General features: G+C 41.5%; 1 protein-coding gene across 1 annotated transcript; it reads right to left on the bottom strand.

The window, feature by feature from the left end:
- Window positions 1-12,679, bottom strand: cdc42ep4a (CDC42 effector protein (Rho GTPase binding) 4a). Its single transcript, XM_085454366.1, has 2 exons — window positions 12,417-12,679; window positions 1-3,053 (listed from the first exon to the last, which is right to left on the bottom strand). The coding sequence occupies exon 2, from the start codon at window positions 2,915-2,917 to the stop codon at window positions 1,871-1,873; it is 1,047 nt and encodes a 348-aa protein (XP_085310492.1). The 5' UTR covers window positions 2,918-3,053; window positions 12,417-12,679; the 3' UTR covers window positions 1-1,870.
- Window positions 12,680-14,865: the final 2,186 nt, after the last annotated feature.

Raw genomic sequence — 14,865 nt, 5'->3', positions numbered from 1 at the left:
TGAAAGTATTCAAGCTTTTATTGAAAAATATAGGTTATTTTGAGCAGTACAGAAAAGAGGCTGTAAATATACAGTGGGGACAAAAATATGGTGTAATATCACACAGAAAACACAAACAACTTCTCATTCGCACCCAATTAACAGTTGGATTTACTTGCGTGTATTTTGTAGTGCATGAGTGATATACATCCAGTTATGCAACCTCTTCAGTTTCAGGACATCACACCTTATAGCACTTATCTTAATTTGCATGCTGAAACTTACACAGTGAATACTGGTAGAGAGAAGGAAGTGAAATGTAAGTGGCAGACTCTCCCAAAAGCAAAGAGAGAGAAAAGAAGAAGAAAAAAAAAAAAATCATAATTTGGCACATCTGTCAGTTTCAGTTAAGGCAGTGAAGTCAATCAGCCCAACTAAGCCTCAATACTTTCTGGCCATGGCTTTTAATGATGCAAGAAAGGCAGTCGAGCTGCAACGACTATGCAACTTGCACAAAAATAGCAATCTTTTCTTAATGCTCTTGCATCCATTGCTGGCTGTCTCTTTTCTTCCCCCCCACGTTTATTTTTCTTTTTCTTTTTTTTTTTTAAATCCACTCTCCAGACATAACAAACACAGTAAAGATTTCTTTCTAACAAAGGTAGAGAAAACAGCAGGTATTTAACACCAAATACTAGTAGTGTCTGATTTACTTGTGCCTCCTGGTACACGTAATTCATCCGTCACATATACACTAAAGCCCTACTCGTACGTAGTGGTGAAAATAGTTTACACATATAGGTAGTCCCCTTGAGTAATGAAAATCTTCTACACAGATCACTTGCACCGCTGCAGTTGCTCGGATGTAACGAAAAAAAGGAAGGAAGTGGTTATTCGGTTTCAACTCGAACTTGACACGACTAAAGGAAAGTCACTTTGTGTTAATTAATGGAGATTATCAGGAAAACTGCATCAGAAAAGATATAAAAGACAACTAAGAGTGGGCTACACTACTCCTCACACCTCCAGTTTGCTGTAGTAACACCTTGCTTTCTATTTAGTTCAGCCCAATGCATCTCCGTTAGCTCTACTTCCTTTTCTACAATTCACAGAGTCTATGTGAAGGAGACAATTTGGTGTTGGCTTTGAGGTCCAGCTTTACAGCAGGAAATTGTACCCTTTAAACAGTGTCACAAAGACCCTGAGATACATAAGTTATACTAAGGGAGAAAGAAATCTGATAGATCTATGGTACTGCTATAATATCTTCAGATGAAAGAGGCTCAGTGCAGGGCCTCACACACCAGTGACAACCACAGCTCCCTTTATTGTGACAAGACACCCACCAGTGATCCTGTTGTGACAGAGGCCTTCTGTTTAGCTCAGGCCTCATGACGTCCCACAGCCAGAGTGAAGAAAAGAGGCGAACCGAATGAAAAAAGCACATGTGACACATCAAGCGAGAGGGGAGAGAGAGGGAAAGAGAAAGGCTGAACTGAGTTTTACTTGTGGAAAGTGTTTTTCCTACAAAAGTTCCTTTCTAACCACTACTCCCTGCTTACTTCTGGAATGTTCCATATTCAGAAAGTGTGTTCCCTTCCATGTCAGTTCCCTCGGTGTTCAAAAGGGAGTCACAGATTGACAGAAAGGGAGTGGAGGGTAAGGCTCTCTGACAGACAGAGTTTGGGCACATCCTAAAGGAGCAGTCACTCTTTCTTTGTAGCCCTTTAAAGGAGGAACCCTCCATCTTCTTCAAAGGGCCATTCGCACAGTTCCTGACTACAGTATCGTCTTCCCATTTAACTGCAAATCCACACTGTCAAAGGACTTGCCAGTTGCGCATAAACCACTTCCACAGCTTATTCTTATTTTTTTTTCTTCCACCAGACTCTCATACATGAATCTCATCATCTTCATCCTCCAAGAAAGAGGAAAAGTTGCTCTCCTCCTCTGGTGGGGCACTGAAGGTGGCGCTATCTGTATCTCCTGCAAAGATCAGGCTGCTGGGTTTCTCATCCAGAGCAGCAGACCCAGAACTGGACATGGAGCAGCTGTCTAGGTGCTGCAAGTGTTTGGGGCGTATCTCAGGAGTGTACTCTGGAGTGTAAGGCCCTCCGTCCTCCTGCCTCAGATCAACAGAGCTGGCTAGATGCATAGATGCCTGGTGCTGCAGCTCTTCTGCTTCTTCATTTGCCTCCACATGCTCCTCATCTTTTTCACCCTCTACATAAACCTCTTCCTCACCATGGGCGCCAAGCAGTGGCGAGGTGCAGCCCTCGCTGCTCTTGCCCTCCTCGTAGCCAAGATCATCATCCTCCTTCTCCATCACACCCAGGATTTCACCCAGCATGGACGGACCCAGGTCAACGTGGAAAGACATAACCGACACTGCATGCTTCATTCCACCTCCGTACTGAATTGAGCTCTCTGGGAGCTCAGTCAGCTCACCAAAACTTTGCTCTTCCAGCTCTAAAGCGCGAGTAGCTGCAACCGCACCTCTCCCATCCAAGTCGCTGTGGAGCTTCAGCGGACTTGAAGACAAACTCTTTGCCACCATGCTGTCGCCTCCGTCTTCATCATTGAGAAAGGGAAGGGACATGGCATTTTTTACATAGGTGGGTGATCCTCCGGGGACCACCAGGGCACCATCTTTCTGTTGGTCCACTCGGTTCACCGACTGAGAGCGCTTGCTGCTCCTAAAGGTGCGTGACAGGAGTCCAGGCCGAGGAGAGCGAGGAAAGGATGTGGACTCGGGAGGGGGTTCCCCTGAGCGTGTGCTGAGAAAGGAGGTGTCACCAAAAGCATCACCGCTGCGGCCTACATGCATGGTGTGGCGAAAGTCACCCAGGGGAGCACTGATCATCTCCCTGGTCAGGTCCATACGGGAGCGACGCTTTGTCTGGGAGGAGGACGACACTAGCTGTTTTAAGATCGGCATGGTGGCTGATCAGGGGTATTGTTGTGCACTAAGAGGTAGCTGGGTGGCAAAAAGATCACCTGAATCTTTGGGAAAGTCCTTCTTTGAAATCTTGGAATGAATATTGATGGTCCTTAAATCCAATCAGCCAGGGAACCTGGAAAAACACACAATAAGTTAGAAACAGACATAATCGAATCAAAATTGTTTGTTTAGTCAAAAAAACAAAACAAAAAAAAAACTTCAAAGTGTGTCCACTCACACAAATTGATTTCAAACAATAAATTGTAACTTGACTCAAAACCAGCAGAAAGCAAAAAGAAAGAATCTATATGGTCCAGCTAAAGTATAGATTTTAAATTATGTTGCCAAGAAAGTCAACATTCAGCCCTTTAATTCTAAGAAAAAAAAAAAAAAAAAAAAAAAAACATATGAAGGAATTCCAAATGTTGCCACTAATTGCAAGAGCTGAAGCTATCAATTATTGAGTCTATAATGACGAGCAAACTCTGTGAGATGAACTCTAAAATACGCTGCAGAAAAAAACCAAAAAAAAAAAAAGTAGACCACCACAGGATTTTACTTAAACAGCGCTATAACTTAGAGGAAAACACCAACCACAGACCAACATGAATCAAGGCAAGATAACTGAGAGCTGCCACAGATTTCTTTTTTTTTTTGCAAAGTATACTTCACTGCAAGACCGAAAACTATCTTCTACTGACAAAAGGACAATTATACATGCATCAAAAACAATGATACCCCTGTCATCTAACTATAGAGCTGGATTATTGCAACAAAGAAATCACAATGTATTCCCCATCTTAGGCAGTGGTGTTTAAGCCCCCGGAGGTTTATGACAGCTGACAAAATTGTGTTTCTACGTTACTGAGAGCTCAGACAGAGGAAACCCCGCCACAGGCAGCCAGCCAGACACCGCTGTTTCCTCAGGTGATGCACTGGAGGGCAGGAGCAGGGTGTCTCATTAACCATCAGTCCAATTATATAAAATACACATGAAAAGAGCACTCTCATGGTGGCCCACAAAGTGAAGTGCAAGCGGTTTCCACACAAAGACATCAAAAACACATGCACAGCTGACTTGTGGATGGAAAATCTCTGTGGTTGTGCATAAGCATGTCTGAAGAAAAGGTTTACCTCGCCGGCTTGAGCGTGCGTCTCTCTAGCTTGCTCATAGTGCCGTTTTCTTTGTTTACTTAACCTAAGACAGGAAGAGGAACACTTAACCTTGACTTTAGCTTTCTTGTAAGAAAGCCCTTTAAAACATATTTAAGTCACTTCTGTTTATGCTGGAAGAGATTTTAGCTGTTTAAAGTGGCAGGCTTTTGCATGCATTGACCTCATTCTTCGGTCTCCACCCCCTGTCTTTGCCAGCTGAGTCTCTTCTCCGCTTCCTGTTAATGCCTTCACCTGCTTCGGTTTCCATAGAAACACCCTCCCTCGTGCAAGCGACAGCGTTTCCTGTCAGAGGCTACGGGCGGCTCCAGGCTTCAAATGCAACATATGGCCTTCTGTCAGCCATAGCCTGTGCTCACTCACCTTGTGTTATTACTTTCTATTGGCCAAAATGGAAATCGATTAAAACTCAGAAATATTCCAGTGCTGTAGAAAAAAAAACAACAACAAAAAAATAAATAAATAAATAAAGCAAGCAAGCTCGATAAACCAGAGGCCGAGTTGTGATGACAAAACATTCCATGAACTCCAAATGATTTCAACAAGATACATAAACAAAGTCCCTTTTTGCTGAAATGTGTTTATTTTTGTAGCTGCCTGTTCTGATTTGTTTCAGGGAAGGCCAAATATTCACACCCAGCCAAAATAACAGCCTTTTCTTTCCTGAATAGTTGCTCCTGGGTGGCACAAACACAGGAAAGAAAAAAACAAAACAAAACAACTACTGGATCAAAAAAGCGGAGATGGTGAAAACCTCCCTCCCACTCCTCTATATTACCCTCTAGGCCAGGATCAAGCTGAAAAGCTCTATGGTGCCCATCGCAGGGATATGGATACAGAAACTTGCTATAGACCACCAGACAGACTTCTCATTGTCAGCTCCAAACCACATCGTACCAGAAAAAACAAAAAACAAAAACCGCTGCAGTTCCACATTTACATCCAACCCAAGACCTTCTATATTTATGGCTTTGTCATATTTGCGGAAGTGCATGCACGCACGAGTAGGGGGTGGGGGAGTGGCAGATATAGATGGAGAGTGGAAAAGGGCCTGAGAAGGCAGCAGTTAGCGTGGGAACCGCTGGATCGCAGCACCAGGGGTGAAGGGGGGAGGATTGACTTTATAAACAAACTTTCACAACACTCATGCTCTAACTGCAACAGAGCCCACTAAAATGCGGGACAGGAACGGGGATGAACAGCAAATGAAGCACATCTGCATTTTTTCAGTTTGACAGTACAGCTTCTTGAAAGCTAGAGCTGTCTAAACTGATGTGTATAGATTATGAGGTTGACTGACCTGCCTTGATGTGGTGTTTGTGAGCTGCTCGGTAAAAGCAGCAGTACATGCACGCACACATACTGCAGTAACCACGAGTACATTGGAATGTTTCCAAACAGTTGTGAGTGCTACTCCACTTCTTCAGTCATCTCATGTTGTTCTTTTTTATAAGCGGTATTATAACCTATTTTGCCAGATGTATTTAGGCTATGGAGTAGTTCTAAACCTGGAGGGGGAAAAAAAAAAAAAAAAAAAAGGAAATCTCTCAGTCAGGAAAAAAAGAGCAAAAGAAAAGAAAAAAAATCTGCTGTTTTACTTCTACTAAAGAGGTCAAAAAGGAGCGCGCTAAATGAAACAGTAACCTCACTAAACCTGCAGTCATTTCTTACAGCTATAAACAAATGCCACACTGGAGGAAGTGGGGAAAGAAAAATAGCTACGAGTTTAACCTACGAGTCAAAATTCACTGAGATAATTAACCCGCATTCAGTAAGTTTTTTACAGCAAACCTTAGACGAGCATAACTTCTCACTTCTTGTCAATATTCTCACACCAAGCCAATCAATACCGAAACACAAGAGATCACTTGCAGACACATAAACCGAGTCTCAACCATGATTTATGGGCCATTTCCGGAACTAAGTATTGATGCGCCTTCTTTGTGCTCTGTGCATTCTGCTGTCTGGAAGACGGGAGGGGTTCAGACTCGCTGTGCACATCATTTGAAGTCACTGACCTGGACGGACAATCGAATGACCAGAGGGTGAACTGACATTAGGGGGAGGAAAAGCCACATGATGCACCCTAAATCTGTGTGGAAATTAAAAAAAAAAAAAAAAAAAAAAAAGGGGTGAAAACTGCTCTGCTTGAAAAATACTCCAATTATCAAGCAATCTGTAAACATTCTGATTGCTTGTGAAAACCCTAATTTATTCCCAAATGTTTAAGTGCGACACCACCAAGAGGTACACAGTTGCTCAGTAACAGGCTAGCACAGACTCTCACACACATACTCTACTAATTACGCAGACAAATGGCCTCCAGTAGATAGGTATCTGCCATGCAGCTCAGTTAGTGGGCCTGAATATCTCATTTAGGAAGGAGCAGCCAAAGGACAAACAGTGGAAATCACATTATCTCTCAATCAAACAAACGGGGGACAACAGACATCAAGCTGATGATGCCCTCTGAGATAAATACAGCAATGAGAAAACACACTGCTCTAATGAGAAATTACAAATAAAGCCCTTTTTCTTACGCTAAAGCCAAATTTAGCCATTGCTTAAATCGCCCATTTGGGGCAATCAACTAGACGTGCCATTCGCTTGTGGTGTTGCAGCTTCAGACGTGTTGACCGAGAGGGTATCTTTGGTACGTTTATACCCTGCCACCCATTTCACCATACAGATCCTATATAGCACGGAAGCTAAAACATTTCAGAACAGACACGATCACACTAAATAAGCCCTGATATGTTTTGTTTGTTTGTTTATATATTTAAAGAAAAACACCAATGGCTGAACAAAACAGGACAATTGGGCACATCACCAAGCACTCCGGGAAACTTCAGTGCACGACAGCCCCAAATGGACATGCAGTCAAATCAGGAAATCGCACACCCCAAGACAACCCATTTTCCAGAAAATGATGAAAAATAACACAGGGACCAGAAGAAAAAATTGTTTCTGGGGGGTTTTTTGTTCTTTTTTCTGTGACCACAAATACCTCACAAGCTGCTGTTAGGAGATATGCTGTGTTAGTGTCACACCTCACCCAGTGGGGCACACCGTTCTGTAGGGATCAAAGAACAAGAGGTTTTTAGAGCCTTCCTGCTAATAAAAGTGCCTGTAGGTTTTGGAATTGGTATTCATGTTGCTGAGTACCAAATCCATTTCTATCCTTAGATAGACAGTGAGGGGAATATTTGAGAGAAGCAGCAAGAACAAACTGACAAGAACTTTTAAGAGTGTTAAAAATATAACATTGCATTGAAAAACCATCGTGTAAACCGAACAAAGCTCACGGGCCAGAATCCGCCCAACAATCCGCCCACTGGAAGGCTTTGCAAACTGAATAAATGCATAGATTTTGGACTTAATTGTATTTTCACAAGTTTTACAGCTTTTGTTTTGTATTGATAAAGACCTTCGTCATGACATCATTCAGTACATGTAAAAAATAAAATAAAAGTGTCATATAGTGCAATATCATATGTTTACGTTTCCTAATGTGCACAACAAGGAGAAGCACGTTTGGGAACAAGAGCTACAAATCGATGACATTTTGTTACCTAAAAAGAGAACGACCTCAAAAACCTCCAGCAAAGTGCAGCACTTTGCAAAATATGTGAGAAAACTCTTCCTGCTAAAGGTGGAAACAACAAACGAGTTACAGACTAGGACGGCACAGGAGGAGGAAATACTAGTAGCTGGCGATGTGCAAAAATAAACAAACTAATCAATCAAGCATCGCTAGCACTCGCTGGTTGCGCGCCGTACGACAGGAAGAGCAAATGATGAATGGAAATTACTTGGATGGATTAAATTATGCGGTAACATGATGGAAAAGCAGGGCTTTTAGCAAGAGGTAGAAAATATCTATTCATTTTTTTTTTTTTTTTTTTTCATGTGACAATATTATGCAGGCTCTGGGTCAATGGACTTTAGGTTTTGTTATACTAAAGTTTTAAGCAGCTATTTTATACTTTTACTTAGAAGTTTAGCTTATATTTAATTTATGCTGTGTCATGACTGTTGCATGCTAATGATGCTGTCATTGCTGGCACCTTGTTTCGATTGAAAATTAGGAAGTGTGACAGTAGTGCCATTGAAAAATATTGGATGGAAAACATCTTTTATTTATATGTATACTTTTTTTCTTTATCATCATAAATATCCTCACAAATTTTCTTGAAATATCAGGATATATAGTGAGGTGACAGATCAATATACAATCCATGATCACTAAAACTAGCCTGAAGTGGGTTACGCTCTACCACAAATATTCATATTTGACATGTGGGGAATGTGCTAGCTAGGTTGCAGACTTGTGGCTTAGGTCTGTTTGCATGACAGACACCAGTGTGTGCCGGTTTCCTGCACAACTGTTTTGTTTTTGCTTATTTACACACATTTGTTCATTTTACGACAAAGCTAGTAGGCGTTTTCTCAACATAAGAGGTGAAAGCGGCTAGCGTGGAACTCTACCAACATTCACGAAGCAACACTTTAAAATTGAAAATGCCACTGTATTCACCATGCAGACTATTCAAGTTGGAGCTATTTACAAGTAAAGCAAATCATCCAGCTGGAAGGAAGAAAAGTGATGAAGACCAGGACAGAAGGTGACACCTCGGCAGTCACTGAAAGGGTTTGTGGCAGAAAACAGGCGTGCTCGACGTGCACCAGCTGAACTCAGATACCCAAGAGGGGATGACTTGTCTCTTTTACATTTACAGCCAACACAGCCTCCAGACATGACACAGCATCTCTTTCTCTCCGTCCTCTGCTGTGATCAAACTGACAGCTTCTATTACAGGCACAATCAGTGGATGGCAAACAATAATGCTGCATTGCGCTTCAAGAATGAAAAGTATTCTTTGGGTTAAACAAGGCTGATAAACATTATTTTCATGGATCTACAATGCCTTTTTATAGACAAACAATGTTATCCATCCCAGCTCTGCTATCATCTCTGATCAGAATAAAAAGTTACTATTACGCTACTGAAAATGGAGCCAATATGGCTGGACACCAACGTCATTTGTGTACTGGGCATGCTGTCTAAATACAAACAGAGGGTGGGAGGCACAACATGCATTTAGAGGCATTTAGAGTGTCTCGGAATAATTACAGGGAATTGACGGAAAGCAGGTTCACGCTGGCAATATCAACGAGTGAGCATGCCAGAGGTAACCACTTAACATTAAGCCAAGAACATCCCAAAAGGACAGGCTGAGAACCTTCACAGACACTTAACATTAAGCTAATACCTTTCCAACTTTTTCCATCCTGTTCCAGCTGGATCTGCAAGATCAACGACCAGTCTTAAGTCATTAACAACTGTCCCCTTCTGTATGCACGAAGACATTTGAGCATTCTTAAAATGTGGATGCACACAGTTGCAAAAGCATAACTTAATTACCACTGAGACACATCACTGAAAACCAGTCTCTTCAAAACAAGCAATTAGCCAAGAACTTCCCAAAAGGACAGGCTGGACATACATAGCTGCACATGATGGAGCCGTTTAATGAAGACACGTGTTGGAGGGTACATCCACAGGAAGGGCAGGGAGAAAATTAGGCAGTAAACCCTCCCATCCCTCCGGAAATCTTCTCAGCCTGCCCTTCCTGATCACTCATAACGTAAACAAGGCTTTTCTCCATAATACTGTGTTACAGACAAGCTAGTCAAACAAACAGCTCATATCTCCATCGACACCCTGTTTTAATAAGCCTGTAGGACATTGTGTGTGTAAAAGCAGACTCCAAATGCAATATGTATCAGTACATGGAGAGCGTCAGGTCCAGGTGACTTTAATCGTTTTCGAAAACGATCACAACCGGATCTTTACAACACCAGGTAGCTGAGTCACAACAGCTGTTGACAGCTCTGGCCTCAGGCCCAGCTGTCTGTGTGGTTGGTGTTTTAAGAGCTGCAGAAGATGAATGAGGTTCTATTTTGAACCATTTGGGAAGAAATCTGTTCTCCTTGATGGAAAGAAAACCAGAAAACATTTTAGAAATCAGAAAAGCAATAGGATTTGGAGACTCCTGTTTGAAAGTGCTGCAGTGCCATAACTATGAGGTCAGACAAGCAAAGGAAAGCACAGGCTGGTGGGACATGGACGAACTCGGTTTATTTTTTTTTTTATTTCTTATTTTAAATAAAATAAATATGCTTGTGTATCTATGGCACAATTGTAATGGACAATGAATGTCACACAAATGCTAAACAACAAATCAAATAGAGTGAAAGAGGACATCTCTGAAAGCATTTGGAGTTTAAACAGAAGTCCCTGTCATTGTCTTTTGGTACAATGACATCAACTCCATGCAATACGTGCATCCAGTAACAAGGAAACAGAACAAACATTTACCTCTTGCTAACAGGCCCCAGCATACAGTGCAACAAAGCAGCATGCAGGATAGGCCAAGAACACAATGCAGCCAAACAAAAGGCAAAAAACCCCAAACAGACACAGCATTCACACACTGTCATATGATAAACTCTCAGTATTTGATATTTGGACAAGGTAATAAAAAGGTAAGTGGCAGAAAACTAATGACAGTTGCCATATGTCAGAAGCCAAACTGGCTAAAATACATCTTTACTGTGTAAGTGTTGAAAGACAAGTTCAAATCCAAGGCTCTTCTCCAAAGTAACCCAGATATTCCCTACTACCATCCTCAGAGGAATTCTGGGAAAAGAAAAGAAAACACAAAAAAAAAAAAAACAGTTTATACTGGTATTTCCTGGAATGTGAAGGGGCTGGACAGGACACACACAGCCTCAAATGAGCACACAAACTGCAAACATGGGTGCAGGACTATTTAGCCAGTAGCCACAAATAACTGAGTTTCCCTTCAGCATTACCGCAGATGTATTTTGGAATATCCACATTAAAAGTGAGCAACTTTGCTTGCTCTTGTAAACAAACTTATTAGCAGGTTGCTCTTCCCAGGATACGAGCCAACAAATCCTGTCTACACTGTGCCTTGCATAATAACAGGGTGCTTGGCACAGTGTCCAACAACACAAGAGGGAAGGATAACTTTCACCTTCGGGCACTAACCACCTCCTGCAGGCAATTAGACACCAACTTTGTAATTTAGTAGTAGTAGTAGTAGTAGTAGTAGTAGTAGTAGTAGTAGTAGAAGAAGAAGAAGAAGAAGAAGAAAAAAAAAAAACAACAACTTGTGGTGCTTGTGCGGGCTGGTTTAAAATCCTGTCACTTTGTATAAAATACAAAGTAAATAGGCTAAAGAAAGCCTAAAACATGTAAATCTGGTCAACTATGCTTGCATGCTTGTAGTGTCATCAACCTGAATCCATCACACCACTTCAAGACAACCTCACATCTCATAAAAGGCCCTTGCACATTTTGAAAAAGGCAGGTCAAATTTCCTAAAAGCCACCGTAACGTCCTCACAAGCACAGACCTCTGATAACATCACCTCTTCAGACAATTGCTGTAAGTTCTTATCAGTGCAGGGTGATGGAGAGATAGCCCGCTGACCTGAGGCCCATTACCTCACACTACCAGTCAGTGACCTCATCAAGTGCCAGCCTTACCAGGAAAACTGTACAAAGACCTGGACAAAGTGAATGTGCACTCCAAGGAGGCAGAAACTGTATAACGTATCTTTCTTTCCCAGCCTTATCTGATCAAGTCAAAGCCACCTCCAACTTCGAGGAAATGTGCCAAATCACGCCCTTCTATCACCTTCCACTCACTCTAGAATTAGTTCCCAGAAGCAAGTCAAAGTGTTTTAAGAAAATATGAAGGACCCCCAATACGCACAGCCATCAAACACGTTACTGGCCTAATTATGAGAATTTTTGAAGTTTATCATGTGTTCTAAAAGTCAGGCCTATGGGAGTTGTCGTTTGTAGTAAAGTCAGGGGTTAAAACAAAAGGAAACATGGTGTATCCGCTTAAACCTGAAAACATCCCCAAATAAACTAACAAACAAAAAAAACACAAACTCAATTTGTTTCTGAGAGGACAAAATGGCTCGTTTCTTTCGACAACAGACACACAAAGAAATAAGCGCTAATTCCGCAGCATTTGATTCACTCTTGCGCTCACTGCCGATCAGCGAGATTGGATCATATACAATAAAGCGCTGATTCTGGGTGGGTCAATAGCAGGAGAACAATAATAGGCCAGCGGACTAGAAGCATGAGCAGCCCCGTGCGCGCAGGTGAACGGGCCGATAAAATGTCGGTTTAAAACGCGTCCTTGAAGTGCACACACAACCCAGAAGATCAGTTTTATGTTAAGTGCAAGTACAAATATTAAAGTACACACGCTTACCGAGCATCCCCATTCATAAAAGCCGGGTGCTGCTCCACTTTTAGGCCCCCAGCAGACCAACAATGGGGGTGCATTCATCAAACGAAACAAGCTGTGAGGCGCTCAGATTAGTTCTTTCTGCTCCAAACAACGCGGATCATGGACCCGTGAGTGTGGCGGTTTTTTTTAGAGAAATATTACAGCTGCTGTCACAACATCCTTACAAACGCTGCTGCTACTCTGAAGCGCATGAACTCACTACAACGCCTGCTGCGGTAGTGCGCTTGAACACGCCCTCTTTACATGGGTCCTTAAAGACACAGGGTGCCAGCATGGGGCCACTCAGACTGCCTTGACGCACTGACACAAAGGAAACCTCGAGGATAATTTATTAAATCTTTAATAATAAATATATAAATAGGTTAGCCAGTTTAAATACTTAATAATTAATGTACCAAGAAAATGTACTTGAAAGACCCAGGAACATATTAAGCCTTTTATTGATGCTATTATATACCAAGGTGTAATAAGCATTTATCAATAAGCAGTGTTGTGCATTCTTTAAAATGATTCTTCATATCCTTTCTAGTATTATACAATACTCATTTGCGTTTGCCTTATTAGATATTTTCGGAGAGCAAGAGTAGAGAATATCTTTGTTCATTTGTCAAAGGGGAAATGATGTCATCGTTTTAGTGCCTAGCATTGCATGTTTTAAGATTTAAGTATTAAATAAATCAGTAAAAATTGGCAAAGATAAATTTATACGGGACTGGTGTTTTCAGAGGGATTTGAAGGCATGACATTGCCAAACTGCTTAAAGGTGAGCTTTGCCCTTCGTTTCTTTTACAGTTCCAATAAGGATGTTAGTCAGAATTATTACACGTCCACACATTTTTCTCTGACAACAGCAAAGACTGTATTGAGTTAACAAACCCTTTGATCTTGTGCATTGATCTTGTGGTTGATGAGCTGACATCGGTCAGTGTCCACTCATTAGTACCTTCTGTAATGCAAATAAGCAGAAATATGCACCCCAGGTTTTACCTCAGGAGAAAGGTATGCATAAATGGCTGATAATTACTAAAGGACACAAGTCATTCTACCCAATGACATGACTATTCGCTTTCGTACTTCACAAGGTATGTAGTGACGCAAGTCTGTCTCTCCACGCTGTTCTCTGAAACCACAATGTTCCATATTTAACTGCATGTCCTGGCGTCCTTTACAAATATTTGAAAGTTATTTCTGCCTTTGCTTTTTTCCGACGATCTGTCCCACCAGCTGATGAGAGAATATGGCTTTTTATGATGAGAGTAAACTTAAACTCCCTTGGTATTTAAGCCTTGTGGGAGTGTTGCTGACCCACTATTGATCATGTGCCTCATCACATGAGCCACATACCTGTGACCCAAACTGAAGAAGCTTCTCAGATAAGAGGTGAAACATCTTCAAGTAACTTAAAGAAGTCTAGTTGTTTTTCTTTCCAAGCTCCTTACATTACTGTGACCTGGATGGCTGAGAACATGGACAGACACTCTATAGTATCCCATCTTCTTGTAACAGCAGCCCGTGGTTTGAATTGAGTGCCACTAACAAGCCATATGTTCATTCTTGTCTTTTGTCCAGAGGTTACAGTGTCCATGTTTTTCAAAAAATAATTTCAAATTTCAATTTACCTGACCACAGAACAGTTTTCCACGTTGCCTCAGTCCATTTACACGAGCTTTGGCTCAGAGAAGATGGTGTTTCTGGATCATGCTCACATATGGCTTCTTCTTTGTGTGACAGAGCTCTAACCTGCATTTGTGGATGACACGTTGAATTGTGTTCAAAGACAGTGATTTCTCAAAGTGTTTTGAATTGGGTAAACTGCTGAACCTCAGCCCATCTTTACTTCCGTGAAACTGTTGCCAGTTAATCTAATTACTTGAAGCTAATATCATTGATAAAACAGTAATATGTCTCAGTTAAAACATTTTATATGAGTTCTGTTTTCTGTTGTAAATTATGGGTTTTTCTGATTTAGAAATCATCACATTCTGTTTTATTAACATTTCATGCTGTACTACTCTTCCTTTTCATTTGGAGTTGTATGAAGTGAGCTTTTTTAAGCAACTGCCAGGTGGATATAAAGGAGAAAAAATCATATTTTCTTTAATAATGGAGGTGATTTCCTTTTTTCTATCCATTTTCTGAACCTCTTATCGCACTTAGGATCGCAGCTCATACTGGGCTAAAGGGTCACATTGGACAGATTGCCAGCACAAGGCCAACGCAGAGAGACAGATAATAACACTCTCACATCCACACCTGCGGTGCGTTTAGAATCACCAGTTAACCTATCTTTGATCCTTGTCTAATGGAACATCAGAAAATGATTTTTTATCCAATATTGTCTGGGCTGCACTCCACCCCATTCTTTAGGTATTCTCGGTTGTTCTCGTTTCTGTCGTTTGACGTTAATTAA

This window comes from Copadichromis virginalis, linkage group LG4 (assembly GCF_057382275.1).
Source record: "Copadichromis virginalis isolate Kocher_CV1m ecotype Utaka linkage group LG4, C_Virginalis_male_GT1.1, whole genome shotgun sequence".
Taxonomy (NCBI): Eukaryota; Metazoa; Chordata; class Actinopteri; order Cichliformes; family Cichlidae; genus Copadichromis; species Copadichromis virginalis.
This window is presented reverse-complemented; position numbering and strand designations above follow the sequence as displayed.

What these genes read in the sequence shown, in the direction of transcription:
- cdc42ep4a (XM_085454366.1), bottom strand. Translation starts at nt 2,917, where the DNA reads ATGCCGATCTTAAAACAGCTAGTGTCGTCCTCCTCCCAGACAAAGCGT.